General features: G+C 45.6%; 3 protein-coding genes across 3 annotated transcripts in view; 2 read left to right on the top strand and 1 right to left on the bottom strand.

Annotated features, from left to right (window-relative positions):
* The window catches only part of LOC147647224 (uncharacterized), a 188,401-nt gene that overhangs the window by 3,417 nt on the left and 171,395 nt on the right, over positions 1-13,589 (bottom strand). Inside the window, 1 exon segment of the mRNA XM_086872440.1 lies at positions 3,453-3,583. Within this exon segment, the coding sequence (XP_086728566.1) occupies positions 3,453-3,583 (131 nt within the window).
* Positions 5,042-6,853, top strand: LOC147647233 (uncharacterized). The gene has a single exon (XM_086872553.1). It carries the CDS (start codon positions 5,111-5,113, stop codon positions 6,800-6,802), a length of 1,692 nt encoding a protein of 563 aa, XP_086728679.1. The 5' UTR covers positions 5,042-5,110; the 3' UTR covers positions 6,803-6,853.
* Positions 10,163-13,038, top strand: LOC147647232 (uncharacterized). Its single transcript, XM_086872395.1, has one exon. The coding sequence runs from the start codon at positions 10,163-10,165 to the stop codon at positions 12,521-12,523; it is 2,361 nt and encodes a 786-aa protein (XP_086728521.1). The 3' UTR covers positions 12,524-13,038.

The raw sequence follows: 13,589 nt of genomic DNA, 5'->3' as shown, positions 1-13,589 counted from the left end.
TTTGCAACACAAAGTACTCCGGGATTCTTTGGTTCCCCAAGCGGAGACCAAAACTGAGCCGTGTAAATCCCTGCTTTTTTTCAGTGCCTGCTGCTTCTTCCTTTGTTCCAAGCAAGTCCAGGATTTTATTTCATGTGTCTTTAAGGTGCCTGGACAGAAGAGAGGGAGGGCAGCTGCAGCGCAGAGCTTGTGTCCATCTCTCTCTCACAATGGTGCCAATGCCGCTGCCTTGGGACACCTGAATGTGTAAGGTGAGCCCACCCTCAGGCATGGCCATCCAAGTCAGTCAGGGGCACAAGCTGCAGCTGAAGCTGCCAAGCATTGCTGTGAGGCTTCAAGTGAAGAGAAAGCCATTGTGGCCAATTCTGCTGAAGCCTTTTGCCAAACCGAAGGCAGCTGTGCCCACAGCCTCCCCCTGTTTGGCACCCGGCTGCTGCGGCCGCCTCAGTGCGCAGGTGCCGACGTTGGGGCTGCTGCTGTTCCTGTGCACACTCTGCTGCTGTTCCTGTGCACACTCTGCTGCTGTTCCTGGGCACACTCTGCTGCTGTTCCTGTGCACACTCTGCTGCTGTTCCTGGGCACACTCTGCTGCTGTTCCTGTGCACACTCTGATGCTGTTCCTGGGCACACTCTGCTGCTGTTCCTGTGGGCTCCAGAGCCGCTTGAGCAGCAGCCACTGGGCAGCCCTGCTGGAGGAGACATCGCCACCCTCCCCATGGTGGCAGCAGCTCTGTGGGCCCCGAGCTCTGTGTCAGGGGACCCTCGGTCACAGCACCATGGCCTGGGCAGCCGTGAGGGCCTGGGCTGGCGGCCAGCCCTGCCTCTGCCCACTGCCCCTTCCTGGAGGCACCCAGTGGCTGTGGCCTGGCAGCACCCCCTGCCCTGCATGTCCCCAGCCAGCCCAGCCTGGGCACCTCGGGCTGTCCCCACCCTCCTGGAGAGGTGTTGTCCCAGCTTCGAGGGCTTCTGCTGCAGACCTAGGAGACATTTTGGGGAAGCACCAGAGCAGCTGGGTGTCAGGAAAAAGGCGGCTGCCCAGAGGCTGCTTATGGCCTCTGATACCTCATTCCTCAGGGCTTCCCACCACCCCGGCCCCTCAGGGGCCTCCTGTCCCCTTGGAGCCTTTTGCCACCCACTCCCTCACACATCCCCCTTGCGCTGTCCCACTGCCTTGTCCCATCAGGGCCTCCACAGCCCCTCATCCCTTCATGGCCTCCCAGAACCCCGTCCCCTCAGGGTCTCCCCCAGCCTGGCCCAGCAGCAGCGCCGCAGCCCCACAGGAGCTCCAGAGGAGCTGGATCAAGAGGCACCTGGGAGCCCTCAGCAACCCAGCCAGCACCACACGGGCACAAGGACACAGATGGCGCTTCCTGGCTGGGACAGGGCTTGCGCCTTCAGCAGAACCACCAAAGGCCAAGGGTTTCTGGCCATTTCCCTGCACCACTGCATGCCCTGACAGGTTGCTGAGCACAAGCCCCTTTTTCCCTCTCTTCCCCTATGCCCCACACACCCTGGGCAGCAAAAGAAAGGTCCTGGGACTCTGTTTATTATAACATATCCTGTATTTACTGTAAGGGAACATTTTAATAGAGAAAAAGCATGATATTTTAGTAAAAGCCTGTCTGCCCAACCCAGCTTTTAATTCAGGCGACAATATTAAAAGCAGTGTCTTTGAAACTCTCCTGGAACAGCGAGAATAAAGAAAAACAATGGCATTCTGTACATGGAAAAGAATGTAAACAATATGTGTTAACCAGTTGTAGCCTGTTAAGCCCTGTGAACCCTGTCGGACCCTATGAAAGTGTGCTAAAGATAGAAATAAACGATGTTTGCTACACCTCTATGAGGACTCAGTGAATAGTCTGAGAGGTTTTCCATTAGCCTATTGGACCAAAATGTTATATATTGCTGTGGGGAGAAGAAACTCTGACTTTCACAAGCTATGGCTGACTTGTTGCTCCTCTATAAATCTCACGCCTTGAGACTGATATCTTATCGGGCTACTTGCGCAATAAATCATATCAAAGCATAGTGGTTCCACCCTCATTTTTCATCTTGACACCAAACACACCCTGGAGATGTCTGGGGCCATTCATCATTTCTCTGCTCTCCAGCACTGAGGCAACGCACTCTGGCTACAGCTCTGAGCTCGTGCCCATGGCAACCAGCCCTGGCAATGGGGCTCCATGGAGCTGCTCTCAGGAACACCCCAAGAGTTGGGGAGTGCCCCAAAACTGCCTCAGAAACGTGAGATACCCCAAAATCTCTTCAGGAATGTGAAATATCCCAAAACTCACTCAGTAATGGTCTCCCCCTTTGATCATTATCCCCAAACTTTGGCTGTCTCATTGCAGACCCCACCCCACATCCCAAATCCCAACCCCAACCCATCCCATCTCTGCTGGACATCAAGACCCCCTTCCCAAGCCTTACTTTCCTCATTTCACACCTCCCAAACTCCATCCCACCCAATACCCATCTCACCCCTCCTGATTTGCATCCCATTTTGCCCAATCCCCTTCCAACCCCTTTCCACTTGATGCCTTTAGAAGGCTGACCTAGAACAGAGGCTGGCCAGAGTTAAGTATAAAGTTTAGTAAAAGGCCTTAAAGGATACAACCTGCACAGTTCAAGAGCCTGGCCAGGGCTACACCCAAGATGGACCAAAAACAAATGTCACACAAATGGACAACTGATCACAAGGTCTCACATTTTTAGAAGTTTAGGTCCATCTCCGTATTTGGGTTCATGGTCCGATTAGAGCTTCAGATGATGAAGTCCCATCCTTCCTGTTTTCTCTCTTCAGTCCACCCTTGTTCATGCTTTTGGGCATGGAACTTGTAACAATTGTCCTTGGTATCAAGCTAGAAAAGGAATTGTTTTGTCTACCTACTCTGTGAAGAGAGCTCACTAACACTTAATAGGAAGTTCAAAGCTACAAACTCAGGCAGTGCAGAATATGAAAAATAGGAAAGCTAAAACTTAAGACATCACACCCTGAGGAGCTGTGGAATCCAGGAATTCTGGGTGGGAATGAGTACTTTTCAGTGGCATAGAGTGGTTTTGAGGTGACAGATTGAATCCTCTCATCTCTTTGAGTGACAAAAAATAGAGAATACTACAACAGATACTCCCGCAGTCCCCAAATCCTCCCCATTATCTCCTTGAATCCCAGATTCCCTTAAGCACTAGGAAAAAGTGAGGCTTTAGATGCCCTTGATGAATTTGTAGACTTTTACCCAAATTTTGTCTGTTTTAAAGGGATGAAGATGAATTAAAAGAATATCAGGGCCAAATCAAAATGACCATCACCCCAGTGTGTTCCCAACACAGATCACTGGGAACGTGGGTCATCAGGGCTCTGCCCAACGTGGGTCCTCTGATGGGGGATGGAGCTGGGGCAGCGCATGGACACCTTCCTGCACTTGGGGCACTCGCAGGGCTTCCCTTACCGGTGCATCCGTTGGTGTCTGGCCAAGTTAGACCTGTCTGAGAAGCTCTTCCCACACTGTGGACACTCATAGGGCCTCTCCCCAGTGTGGATGCGCCGGTGGATGGGGAGGTTGGAGTTGTGCTTGAAGCCCTGTAAGAGACGGTCCAAAGATTCCCTCATCTGTCTCACAACTGTCTCAAGGACAGAGACTGAGACCCTGAATATCACAAGGGACTTGGTTTGGGGGTTTGGGCCTAGCTGAGATGGATGTTTGCTCAGTGATTGTTTGCAGGTGGTTGCACGGTACACTGCCTTTGTTCCTGCTGGTGAGCAGAGGCTTGGTAACCTGCACAACGGGTTTTCCACGACTCATGGCTCTCATTCCTGCTGGTGAGCAGAGGCTTGTGCCTGGTACCCGGTGCAATGGGTTTTCCACAACACCTTGTCCTTGTTCCTGCTGGTGAGCAAAGACTTGCAAGACATGGATCGCTCTGTACCCTACACCTGCTCCCTGCGCAATGGAATTCATCACAATGATCATCAATCTCATCTGGTTTTGGCCCTGCACCCCTCGCTTTGCATAAGACTATAAAATTATACCCCAAACTTACCTTCCTTTGAGATCTCCCCAACAGACAGAAGACTCTGCGTCGTTGGACGGCTGAGTGGACTTCGACGTTGGTATCTATAATCCCCTTACTCTCTTTTCCTTATGCTTTGCTTTCTCTTTTCTTTCCCTCTATCGCATATTAGTGCTGATGAGCACTCAATAAACTGTGTTTTCCTGTTTAAGTCCTTGGTTTGCTGATAATCTTTTGTACTCTAAGACCGGCTAAAAGAACCACATCACGAATCCCACCTTGCGGATCGTGACATAAATTGGCGTCACGGACAGGATTCTGAGAGACAGAAGGGGTTGCAGGTTGTTGTGCAGTCTGTATCAGGGGAAGGACGTTTCGCTTCAGCCGCACCCAGCCTGCCACACTGGTGAGCAGTGTCTAGAAAGCAAGGGAGGCGACTCGAATTTCTCGCAAACTGCACACGCCCAGGTGAAAAGCACCCCTACACTCGTTTGAGGGCTCTGTCTTCAGAATTTTACACGGGATCTTTGAGTACAAAAGGTGGGACTTACTGGTTTTTTATATTTTGACTGCTTGGTGTAGCGGAGAGTCTGAATTTTAACATAAAGGTGTGCCTCCCAAGCAGATTTGGTCTCTCCACCCACGACAGGGCGGAACGCAGCGTTGGCTGTGTCTGATGTAGTGTGACTGAGTTTTACCTCCCTGTAGTGGTTCTGTGTACTGTTATGTGTTTTTGATGAATTTTGACTGCTTGGTGTAGCGGAGAGTCTGAATTTTAACATAAAGGTGTGCCTCCCAAGCAGATTTGGTCTCTCCACCCACGACAGGGGGGAACGCAGCGTTGGCTGCGTCTGATGTAGTGTGAGTTTTACCTCCCTGTAGTGGTTCTGTGTACTGTTATGTGTTTTTGATGAATTTTGACTGCTTGGTGTAGTAAAGAGACAACTTGAATTTTAACATAAAGGGGTTCCTCCCAAGCAGATTTTGTCTCTTCATCCATACAGGGACGCGAAGGGTGACGTGGCAAAGGCTGCGTCTGTGCATAACTTAAGTCTTACCTCCCTGTAGTGGTACTGAACCCTTCACACACACAAACATGAGTGAACACTCTGAAAACTCTAGTATAAAAGATAAAGCTGCATTCATTGCTTTGTTAGCAAAACACAATGCTAAGCCCTCCCCAGCTGGGGAAGAATGGGCTCAAAATAATTGGTTCAACCTGGAAAATGTAACTGATAGAATTTGCTCCCTGCAACATGAGGCAAAGTTCAAATTTGGCTGTAATAAAACCATAATTTGTTCTGTATTGGGAGCTTGCCTTACGTCGGCTGTAGAGGCTCGCACGAGACGAAGGCAGGAAGAGAATGTAATTATACAATCCCTACAAAATTTAGTTGAAAGTTTGCAAAATGAAATTCATTTCTTACGAACTGCTCTGAGTGAGGAGCGTGCCAAAAATTCACAGTGTGCTGATTCCTTTAAGGAGTCGCTGGAAAAAGAAACTCCTCAGATAAATCACATATATCCTCAAGCAGAATTACATTTGGTAAAAAATTGTGGTGAAAACTGTTGCTCCGAAATAAGACCTTTGATTAAAACAGAATATAACTATATCAATGATGAAGATCTTGATCCACATATAGCCACTAAAGAAATCCCGTACACTGCTACTGAATTGGCTAAGTTAAAAAAGGAGTACGGGCGTCTCCCTCACGAGTCAGAGACAGAATACGTATTTCGAGTGTCTCTCACAGGGGGAGATCAAATTCGATTATCTGAACAGGAAGCAAGTGGTTACTGGGGACATGGTGTTTTCTTAACAACAGGAGATAACCGCAACCCATGGTCCCTAACACAGCGAGCTGCATATTGGGCAGGGGGACTTAAACCCCTGGAAAGGGGAGATCCTGTAGCTCTAACCGGCTCCCCAGACCAAATTCTAGAAAACATTCATAAGGCAGCTTGTCTACAACTGATTCATGAAAGAAAATTAATTGTTGGTTCTGAATCACCAATGTTGCTACCCGTGAAGGCTGAAATTATGACTCCTTTAATTCGTGGCCTTCCAGAATCGCTTAAACCCACTGCTATCCTTCTCCAGAAAACGATAGCTGCCATAAGCCCAATAGAAAGACTGGACAGGCTTCTGGAAAACCCAAATAACAAAAGTAGATCTGTTGATCCTGGCTTTTCTCCGTACACGAATCCTTCACCATATACAAACTCACAACTCAATTTAGCTGCTGGAAATCACAAAATTTGGACATGGAGTGAAGTTGCAGAAGAGTTACTAAACTATAACAGGAAATATGGTCCTGTAAAAACCCCAGAGGAAAAGCTAGAAAGAACAAAGGGTGTTAGGCACATTGCCCCTCCTAACATGAAAACAGAAAAGGGTGGGCAAATTTCTAGCCGACAGTATTGGTGGAACTTGGGGCTGAAAAAGGGGATACCAAAGGGGTTAATGGATAACCTACCATTTGAAAAATTAAGTAAACTGGTTTCTCGGTGGCAGGAATCCAGTCCCATTGTACCAAGCGCTCCACCTTCCCCTCAGCCTACTCCAGGCAGTGAGCCAACACAACCTTATGCACAATATCTGGGTAGTGGGCCAAAGCAACATCACTCACAGGTTCTGGACAGTGAACAGAAACAATCACAGTTTCTGAGCAGTGGGTCAAAGCAAAATCACTCCCAAGCTCTGGATAGGGAGCAGAAACAACCCCAAAGTTTAGCAATGGAATTGAAACATTTTCAAAAGCAGGGAAACTTGAACCCCCGTCTCTAATTGAAGGTGAGCATAGAGATGGGGGGGGCAATTGGATATATCTTAGACAGCTCACCCGCAATTGACAAACTGGAGATTTATTAATAACAGCAATAGTTGGTCCCAAGCGAACACTGGTCACTTTTGTAATAGACACTGGAGCCCAAATTTCTGCATTAACAAATGCAACTGCCCAAAAATGTGGAATTGTTCCAGTAAAGAAAAGATACTGTGTCCTGAATGCTTTGGGAACTTCAGAAGCTATGAAAATAGCTTTTGTAAAAATTTTATTACCTGGAGAGGAAGAACAATTAACTATCAAAGTAGTGCTTGGAGATATCCCAAATGATTTGTTAGGCATGGATGTTCTGGCTGGAAGGCAGTGGGAAGATCAGGACGGCCTATTGTGGTCTTTTGGCACATCACGTCTTAACATTAACTTGCTCCAAATGGCACCTTCCCTGCCACACAGCAAAATCACTAACGTTAAACAATATCCTCTCCCTTCTGGTGCCAAGGAAGGCATCAAAACTGTAATTCAGGATTTACGAGATCAAGGGGTAATAGTTAACACTCATTCCCCTTTTAACTCTCCAGTGTGGCCAGTGCGGAAACCTAATGGAAAATGGAGACTTACCATTGACTTTCGCAGGCTAAATGCCAACACAGATCCCCTCACTGCAGCGGTTCCAAATTTAGCTGAATTAATAATATCAATTCAAGAAAAAGCTCACCCATTCATGGCAACTATAGATGTCAAAGACATGTTCTTTATGATACCTATACAGCCAGAGGACATGGACCGTTTTGCTTTTACTTGGGACGGTCAGCAATACACGTTCACCAGATTACCACAAGGGTACAAACACTCTCCCACCTTAGCACACCATGCTTTGGCACAAGAATTAGAAAAAATATCCAAACCTGAGGATATAGCTGTTTATCAATACATTGATGACATTCTTGTGGGGGGAGAGGAAAAGGAAGTAGTGGGGGAGGTTCAGCAAAAAATAATATCTCACCTAGAAAGCCTTGACCTACAAATCCCCTCAGAAAAAATTCAGAAACCATCACAAGAAGTGAAGTTTTTGGGAATCTGGTGGAAGGGAGGTATGACATGTATCCCACCTGATACCCTAACCACTCTAGATCAGATTAAAATGCCTGAATCCAAGAAAGAACTTCAACAAGCTTTAGGCTTGTTAGTGTTTTGGAGAAAACACATCCCAGATTTTTCAATAATTGCCAGACCCCTTTATGATTTGTTAAGAAAAGGGGTGAAATGGGAATGGACCCCTTCCCAAGAAGAGGCATTGCAATTGTTAATCTTTGAAGCAATAGCCTATCAAGCACTGGGTCCCATACATCCCACAGATCCTTTCCAAGTAGAATGGGGGTTTGCTGCTTCAGCACTGTCAGTTCACATATGGCAACGGGGTCCAGAAGGCCCTACAAGACCTGTTGGGTTTTTCTCCCGTGGCTTTAAAGATGCTGAGAAGAGATACACCACTTGGGAAAAGGGACTGTTTGTGGTCAGCATAGCTCTCATAGAAGTGGAGAAAATTACACGACAACAACCCATAGTGCTGAGAGGCCCTTTTAAAGTTATAAAAACAGTTACTACTGGGACTCCCCCCCCTGACGGGGTGGCACAGAGGGCTTCAGTAAGAAAATGGTATGCCCAGATCGAACATTACTGTAACATCTTTTCAATAACTGAAGGAGCGATAAAAAATCTGGCCATACAAGAAACCGAGAGCTTGGCTGATGGCCACGAAAACCCTGTTTCTGTAATTAAGGTAGCCCCTCCTTTCTCCCCCGAAAAATCAACAAACTCTTGGTTCACTGATGCTTCTGCCAAGCGAGAAGGGAAGGTATGGAAGTACCGGGCAGTAGCTCTCCACACTTCCTCAGGTGAACAAATAGTTACTGAAGGAGAAGGCAGTGCTCAAGTGGGTGAATTAATAGCTGTTTGGAGCGTTTTCAAACGAGAGGCACAGAATGCCTCTGTAGTTTATATTTACACTGACTCCTATGCTGTGTTTAAGGGATGCACAGAGTGGCTCTCTTTTTGGCAACAAAATGATTGGGAAGTAAATAGGATTCCAGTATGGCAGAAGGAAAAATGGCAAGAAATTTTAAATATTGCAACCCAAGGAAATTTTGCTGTAGGTTGGGTGGCTTCACATCAAACAAATGGAGATTTAGCTGGTAACCTGAACAATGCAGTTGATGAACTGGCAAGAATAAGTCCTCTAAAGGAGGAACTTGTTACAGATGACTGGGATCACTTATTAGAGTGGCTGCATGTAAAAAGACAACACACAGGTGTAAAGGATCTGTATAAAGAAGCTTTTGCTCGAGGGTGGCCCGTTACCAGAGAAATGTGCAAAACATGTATATCAGCCTGTGAGCAATGCCGCAAGCGGCTGGAAAGACACCCTCTGAAAGATGACCCTTTGCATTTAAGAACAGGCAAAGGACTTTGGGATGCATGGCAAGTCGATTATATCGGCCCTTTCAAACAGTCAAGAGGTAAACACTTTGTGCTGGTAGGGGTAGAAATTGTGTCCGGGTTAGTTCAGGCTTATGCTTTTAACAGAGCCACTGGTGACAACACTGTTAAGGCTTTGCAGGGATGGTTTGGAACTTTTCCAAAACCACAAGAGATTCAATCTGATAATGGTTCTCACTTCACTGCTAAAGTTGTGCAAGATTGGGCAAAGGATGAGGGAATTAAATGGACCTTTCACACCCCTTACTACCCTCAAGCTAACGGGATTGTAGAAAGAACCAATGGTCTCCTTAAGCGACTCCTGAAACCACATGAAGGGAATTGGGATGTTCGATTGTGGAAAGCTGTCAAAACTATAAATGATAGATGGGGGGTGAATGGGTGTCCCAAAATCACTGCCTTTTGCCCAAAAGCTCCTAACATCATCCCTGCACCATGGGGGCCAAACGATTCTAAGAATCCAGCGCACTACCCTGGTCAGCCGGTTTTGGTGGACCTCCCCAAAGTAGGGGAAGTGCCACTGATACTGAAAGTTCCCTTGAACAAGTATGCGTGGGTAGCATCTGATGCCCTGGGGAAGGAGCATCGGATAAACACACGCTGGATAATTCCTTCATTTTAATCTCCTGCCCCAATGTGGCAGAATCTGTTGTTTCTTTTACTTTCACAGAAGAACTCCGAGGGACATGAAAATTGAATAAGCCATGATAACACTACTAATCCTTCTTTTCATCCTGCCGCAATATCATGGCCAAAACTCGACTGAGTGGCCATGGTCCGAAGCAGTCACCAGCAACTATGCCATAGGACATCACCCTGGAGACCATCAGCGAAATCTAGCAATTGTAGTACTGCATAACTCTGAAATGTACCGCCCGGGTGACTGGGAGTGGGATCAAAAGGATTGGGTTAGAATACTAACAGGAGCAATTGGGGAGGAAATTAAGATAGGATGTAGGAAAATAGAAAAATCTCGTTATGAAAAAGCCTCCACCATTACAATTGCCGGAAACCTTCTTGAACCGAATTTAACAAGCAGTTTGCACCCTAATATTTCAGCAGAACTTTGTTCCACAGAAGATTGGAAATGCGGCAAATATGATCCCCTCATATTGTGTTGCCGTCAGAAGAACATTGGAAACTACACACTAGATCCGAGCACCAACAATGTCGAAAGCACGAAGCTCTGTAGAAGTGAACCCACTGACTGCTGGTACAATTTTACCTTAACCAGACCAGTTTACGTGACCTGCACTTGGCAAACAGGATTTACAGGTTTAATTCACAGATTTAAAATAAATGCTGTAACAAGGCCTATATTAAGTGTGATAATCACATACCATGGTGTAAATACCCCTTTTGTGCTGAATGGTAAAACTAACGTTTTCCCTTCTTTTCTGTTAACTCAAGGTGATGATGTTTCAATACGCTGCAGACTGAGTACCGGATCCCATACTGAGCCTGTACACAGTCAAGTTGCCGGATCTCGTGGCCAGGTTATATCTTGTGAAACTCGGAATCAAGATTGTTGGCTGAATTTAACGGCTGTACAATTGTCCTCCAAAGTCGTGTGTGGTAAAAACAATACCAAATATTGGGGAGAGCTTAATGTTCAGGTTGTACTACCTACCACACAACCACCAATTAGATTGACTCCAAAAATTTCTGAAATTGGACCCTATGTAATCAGGAAAACTGGCCAACAACAAATGCTATTTAATCCAGCATGGTCTATCAAACAAGTTAAATTACTAATGCAAAACAATGTCTCAGAGATTCAGCCAGCTTGTTCACCTTTTTTGCAAACTTCCTTTGAGGGGTGGACAACCTGGTTGCGAAAGCGAAATCCTTTTCACAAACGGATGACAAGAGATATAACCGGTGTCGTGGGATCAGGACTAGGAATTTTGAATAGTATTGATTCAGAAGTATTGATGAATAAATTGGCTGTTGCAACTAAAGATTTGACCAAAATACAACAACCACTGAGGTCATCTTTAACTGCTTTGGGAACCCAACAGTGGTTGCTATCAAACATATTACCAAATTGGGAAAGGGTAAATGTAGATGATCACAAATTAATAATTGATGCACTCAGTGCTACCCAAAACAATGTTTCTCTGGCTCTTAGCTGTATTCAAGCCCAGTTGTGGATGCAGTCAGTTGCTGCATCAATTATCAGAGAGGGTGAAGAAGGCACCTTTCCCACTGAGATTCGGAAAATAGTCTGGGACAATGCCAATGATTTTGAAAAGGAATTTCAATCTTGGTGGAATTTGGTAAATTTTACCTACGATCCCATCACAAACACAGCCACAGCTTTTGTGTTGACAATACGTAATGCTTCAGTACATTCAATCTTTCCTATCATTGCACTGGGGCTGAATCATGACGGAGCTGTTCTCTATCCTTTAGAGCATAGGGAATGGGCCCGTCAGATTGGTGGGAAATGGCAAACTGTTGGTTTGGAAAATTGTATTGTCCGGGAACAACAAGGGTTTATCTGTGAAAGTAATGCAATCAAAGCTCAAGACATTTGTTTAGACACAGAACAGAATATCTGTCATTTTGAAATCCATCCTAATGACACTTCTGAAACAGTGCTTGTGTATGTAGGCAATGGATGTGTATGCTTGAGAACTGCTTGTGATAGTATGCTTGTAGAAAACATAGTAGTGGATACTAAGAATCATTCAAATTTTTGTGTATGCAATTTTACTGAGATTATAGGTTGTGACTTTTCTTATTTAGCTCCAGTTACTTCATATTATCTTTTGCAGTATAATTACACTTTGATTCATCGTTTAGTGCCTGCTCCGATTGGAATGAACTTTACTCTGGTAAGGCAACTGTTGCTTCACCAGGATTTAATCGAAATTTTGGAAAAGATCAAAAAGGATGGACAAAAGACCTTAGTTACGGTTCACCACAATGTGAAAGGAATACGTCGTGTTCTGGAAAGAGTAAGGAAAGATGCTGAACACAAGTGGTGGGACACTCTTTTTGGGTGGTCACCAACTGCTACAGGTGTTTTGAACAAATTGTGTCATCCCATCATCGTGCTCTTGGTTTTAGTTTTACTTGGTTTTGTTCTATCAGCAATTTTGTACATCCTGAATTGGAGAATGATGAAGAGGTTGACACAATTGACTTCCATAATGGATGCACACAACATGATTGGTACTTTACATGTTGCTGATACCCCTAAGGTTATCGATACTCGATGAATTATGCAGGCACTACAATAAATAATTTGACATTGTGACTATGAGGTTAATCATTTTATCATGGTGTATTTTAGAATATAATTTATTGTTTGTTTTAAGATAAGAAACCAATCTGTAAGTTTTAGTTGAAATTATATATATGGAATGGTTTTTCTTTGAAATCAATATATTGATTTTCTTATTGTTTTTGTTTTCTCTTTTTCCTTTTTCTGTCCCTTATCTTTTCCCTACTACCTGTCTCTGTTTTTTCTGGGATATACTACCAACTGTAACGAGTCCTGAAGACTTCAGAGAAGAATTCTGCAGCAGCACTACAACATCGTGCAGAAAGACCTCGACGATTGTGAGCCACGGGGTGGTGTAAGAGACGGTCCGAAGATTCCCTCATCTGTCTCACAACCGTCTCAAGGACAGAGACTGAGACCCTGAATATCACAAGGGACTTGGTTTGGGGGTTTGGGCCTAGCTGAGATGGATGTTTGCTCAGTGATTGTTTGCAGGTGGTTGCACGGTACACTGCCTTTGTTCCTGCTGGTGAGCAGAGGCTTGGTAACCTGCGCAACGGGTTTTCCACGACTCATGGCTCTCATTCCTGCTGGTGAGCAGAGGTTTGTGCCTGGTACCCGGTGCAATGGGTTTTCCACAACACCTTGTCCTTGTTCCTGCTGGTGAGCAAAGACTTGCAAGACATGGATCGCTCTGTACCCTACACCTGCTCCCTGCGCAATGGAATTCATCACAATGATCATCAATCGCCTCTGGTTTTGGCCCTGCGCCCCTCGCTTTGCAAAAGACTATAAAATTATACCCCAAACTCACCTTCCTTTGAGATCTCCCCAATGGACAGAAGACTCTGCGTCGTTGGACGGCTGAGTGGACTTCGACGTTGGTAGCTATAATCCCCTTACTCTCTTTTCCTTATGCTTTGCTTTCTCTTTTCTTTCCCTCTATCGCATATTAGTGCTGATGAGCACTCAATAAACTGTGTTTTCTTGTTTAAGTCCTTGGTTTGCTGATAATCTTTTGTACTCTAAGACCGGCTAAAAGAACCACATCACGAATCCCA

This window comes from Cyanistes caeruleus, unplaced genomic scaffold, assembly GCF_971803275.1.
Source record: "Cyanistes caeruleus unplaced genomic scaffold, bCyaCae1.hap1.1 HAP1_SCAFFOLD_65, whole genome shotgun sequence".
In the NCBI taxonomy this organism is placed as follows: Eukaryota; Metazoa; Chordata; class Aves; order Passeriformes; family Paridae; genus Cyanistes; species Cyanistes caeruleus.
The sequence above is the reverse complement of the archived record's forward strand: the minus strand, read 5'-3'. Positions and strand labels throughout refer to the sequence as shown.

Coding starts and splice junctions, on each gene's coding strand:
- LOC147647233 (XM_086872553.1), top strand. CDS start 5,111: ATGAGTGAACACTCTGAAAACTCTAGTATAAAAGATAAAGCTGCATTC.
- LOC147647232 (XM_086872395.1), top strand. CDS start 10,163: ATGTACCGCCCGGGTGACTGGGAGTGGGATCAAAAGGATTGGGTTAGA.